The 2,533-nt window shown below is 53.9% G+C and overlaps 1 protein-coding gene across 1 annotated transcript in view; it reads left to right on the plus strand.

Moving 5' to 3' along the window:
* The first annotated feature begins 252 nt into the window (after positions 1 to 252).
* HEYL (hes related family bHLH transcription factor with YRPW motif like) overlaps positions 253 to 2,533 on the plus strand; it is a 7,887-nt gene continuing 5,606 nt past the window's right edge. The window contains exon 1 of the mRNA XM_014309542.2: positions 253 to 311. Within this exon, the coding sequence (XP_014165017.2) occupies positions 253 to 311 (59 nt within the window). The remainder of the gene's footprint in view (positions 312 to 2,533) is intronic.

Genomic DNA, 2,533 nt, shown 5'->3' on the forward strand with positions numbered 1-2,533 from the left:
AGGATGACCCCAGAGTGCCGGCCAGGGCTGGTGCTAGCCATGGGGCTGACCCCGCAAGGAAACCCAAGTGGCCATACAAGTGTTAAAGCTGCGCTAGGAGCTTCAGGAGAATCCCAGCAAAGGTGGCTTCTCCTGCCAGGTGGGAAAAGGGCAGTGGGACCCGTTCTGGTCTCTGCACCCTGAGATGGGGCAGCCCCCCAGAGCAGAGGCACCCACACCCCTGCGCTCCGGCAACCCGAGGGCTCCCCGGGAATGTGGAAGAAACGAGAGGTTTTGCGTGAGAAAAACGCTTCTGCCGTGCTGATGCATCGGTAAGGCAGCAGCTGGGGCTGTGATGTGTTGGGGAAGGGCTGCCCTGGTGCCCCTCGGCAGCGCTGTTCTCAGGCTCTGTCCCATCGCTGCTGAGCTGCATTTCGGCTCTGGGGCTTTGCTGTTTGTGAGGGAATGGTGAGCACAGGAGCCGTGCGTGGTTCCCCAGGCGATGCCCTCAGGCTCCCCTGGCACCGGGCATCCCAGGCTGGGTCAGCCCTCCCAGGCTCCGAGGGTGCAGACAGCACAGGGGATGAAGGAAAGGCTCTGTTATTTGTTCCCATCCAAAAATCAGCTGCTTTTGAGCTCTTGTTTCAGTAGCCAAGTGTTTCCTCTCCCTCAGCGTCCAGTGAGGCCTTGGATTAATTCATTCCCTCTTGCTCTTTGGTATCCTGAGTGGAGAAACTGCCTGGCTGGTGCCAAGCTCAACTTCTCATGGGACTAAATTCATGAACCTGCTTCTGATACAGTCGCAGCAGAGTCGGGCACGTCTTACACAAAATGTCTTGCAGAAATTCCCTGAGCCCTTATGCATTTCCAAGTGCATCAATATTTAAGCTGCTTTCCTGCTGCAGCTGAAATGTATCCCACCTCTTCACATCAGTGCAGCACAGAGTCCATAGGACCCTGAGGGATAAAATACTGTAATTGTCACAGTATTTTATTTTGATGGCCAGTAATGATGAACTTTTAATCTCTCTCCGGTGCTGCTAATGTGTTTGCCTTCTCGAGCCAGTGGTGGAACCAGGCTGGCTGTGATCTGGTGATATTTGTATAGGTGGATGTTGTTCCTCATGCCACGCAAATCTACGGCCAAAAGAGCTGTTCCTGCCCTGCTGAGGGCACACCCTGAGTAATGCCATCCTGCATGGGATGCTGGTGCACCCAGAAAAATCAAACATTTCCAGGTGGGGAGTGAGGAGGAGGAGGAGTGATTAGAGCAGAGAGAGGCTGCCTGCCTGGCTGGGGTTCCCAGCCCATTACCCATCGGTTGGGTGGTTTGGGCAAACCAGTTTCCCTGCAGTGAGGGGATGAGTCACGCCGGGTGTGAGGCTTGGATCAGTGTGTGGAGCAGTTTAGGCTGCGGGGTCACTGCAGAAGTGCAAGATCTGCTCAGTTCACAGCCAAAGCTGTGCTGCGGGTGAAAAACCAAGCAAAGAGCAATGCAGGAATTTTAATCACTGGAGAATAGACTCACACTATCTTCTGTGTGGTTCAAATCCACCAGATGTATTTTTAAAGTACATTTTGCAGTGAGATGGGTGTTGATATCCACATCTGGACCTGAAGCTCACCAAGAGCAAAGCATTCAGACAGCTCTACAAAGAGAGTTTCAAAAATCCCTATTCCTCTTTGGGTGCCTATTTTGCATTTCCAGGTGAATTCAGCACCTACCCCCTGCACCTAAAACACCCTGGTGTCCATACAGAGCCCGTTTTCACACCAGAATTGCTAATTTTCTGTGTGTCTGTGTAGCTGGCGACTCGTGTTAGTACTTGTGGAGCCAGCCAGCATCTCTGCCCAGAGAGAGCCCACCCAGCAGACATTCAAATAGGGGACCTGTATGGAGATGAGCAGAGCAGGCAGTAGAAGAACGTGTTATTGTGTAAAACCACTTCTGAAAGCTCCTCGCTTGGGCCTATTTTTAATAGGCTGCTCTGGGCTGGCTCGCTGCAGACAGCACTGTCTGTGCAGGAAAATCCTTAATAGACTCTTATTAAAATGCTTCGTCAAACTGAAAAACATTTGGGTTGGGGTGAACCCAAGTGCCCCTTTTCCAGATCTGGGTGTCTGACACCAGCTCTGCTCCCTGCGGGCGGGCCGGGGCTGTGTTCACATCCCTGCTCCGAGTTTCGTAAGGCACAGGAACAGCCCCGAGCCAGCTGCCCTTTGCAGAGGGACAAACCCTGCTTGGGGGAGGTGGGAGGTGGCCCAGCCAGCCTCATCCCCCTCCTCAGCCTCGGGGTTCTTGCTGCAGGGAGTTTCCCACGCCTGGTTATCCGTGGTTATGGAGACTTCACCTCCATGGGGACCTTAGGGTTGAACTTTGCCTCCCTCTGAGTGTCTTGTGCTGACCTTTGGTGCTTTTAGCCAGGCAGGCACGGGGTGCTTTGTGAGGCCCTGTTCCTTAGATTGTCCCCACGATGTCCCTCATCCCCTGAGCAGAGCTGTGAGCCAGCAGGAGGGTCCCTGCTCTGTCACCTCCTGCCAGGTGTCCTCCCTG

Source organism: Geospiza fortis, unplaced genomic scaffold, assembly GCF_000277835.1.
Source record: "Geospiza fortis unplaced genomic scaffold, GeoFor_1.0 scaffold432, whole genome shotgun sequence".
NCBI lineage: Eukaryota > Metazoa > Chordata > Aves > Passeriformes > Thraupidae > Geospiza > Geospiza fortis.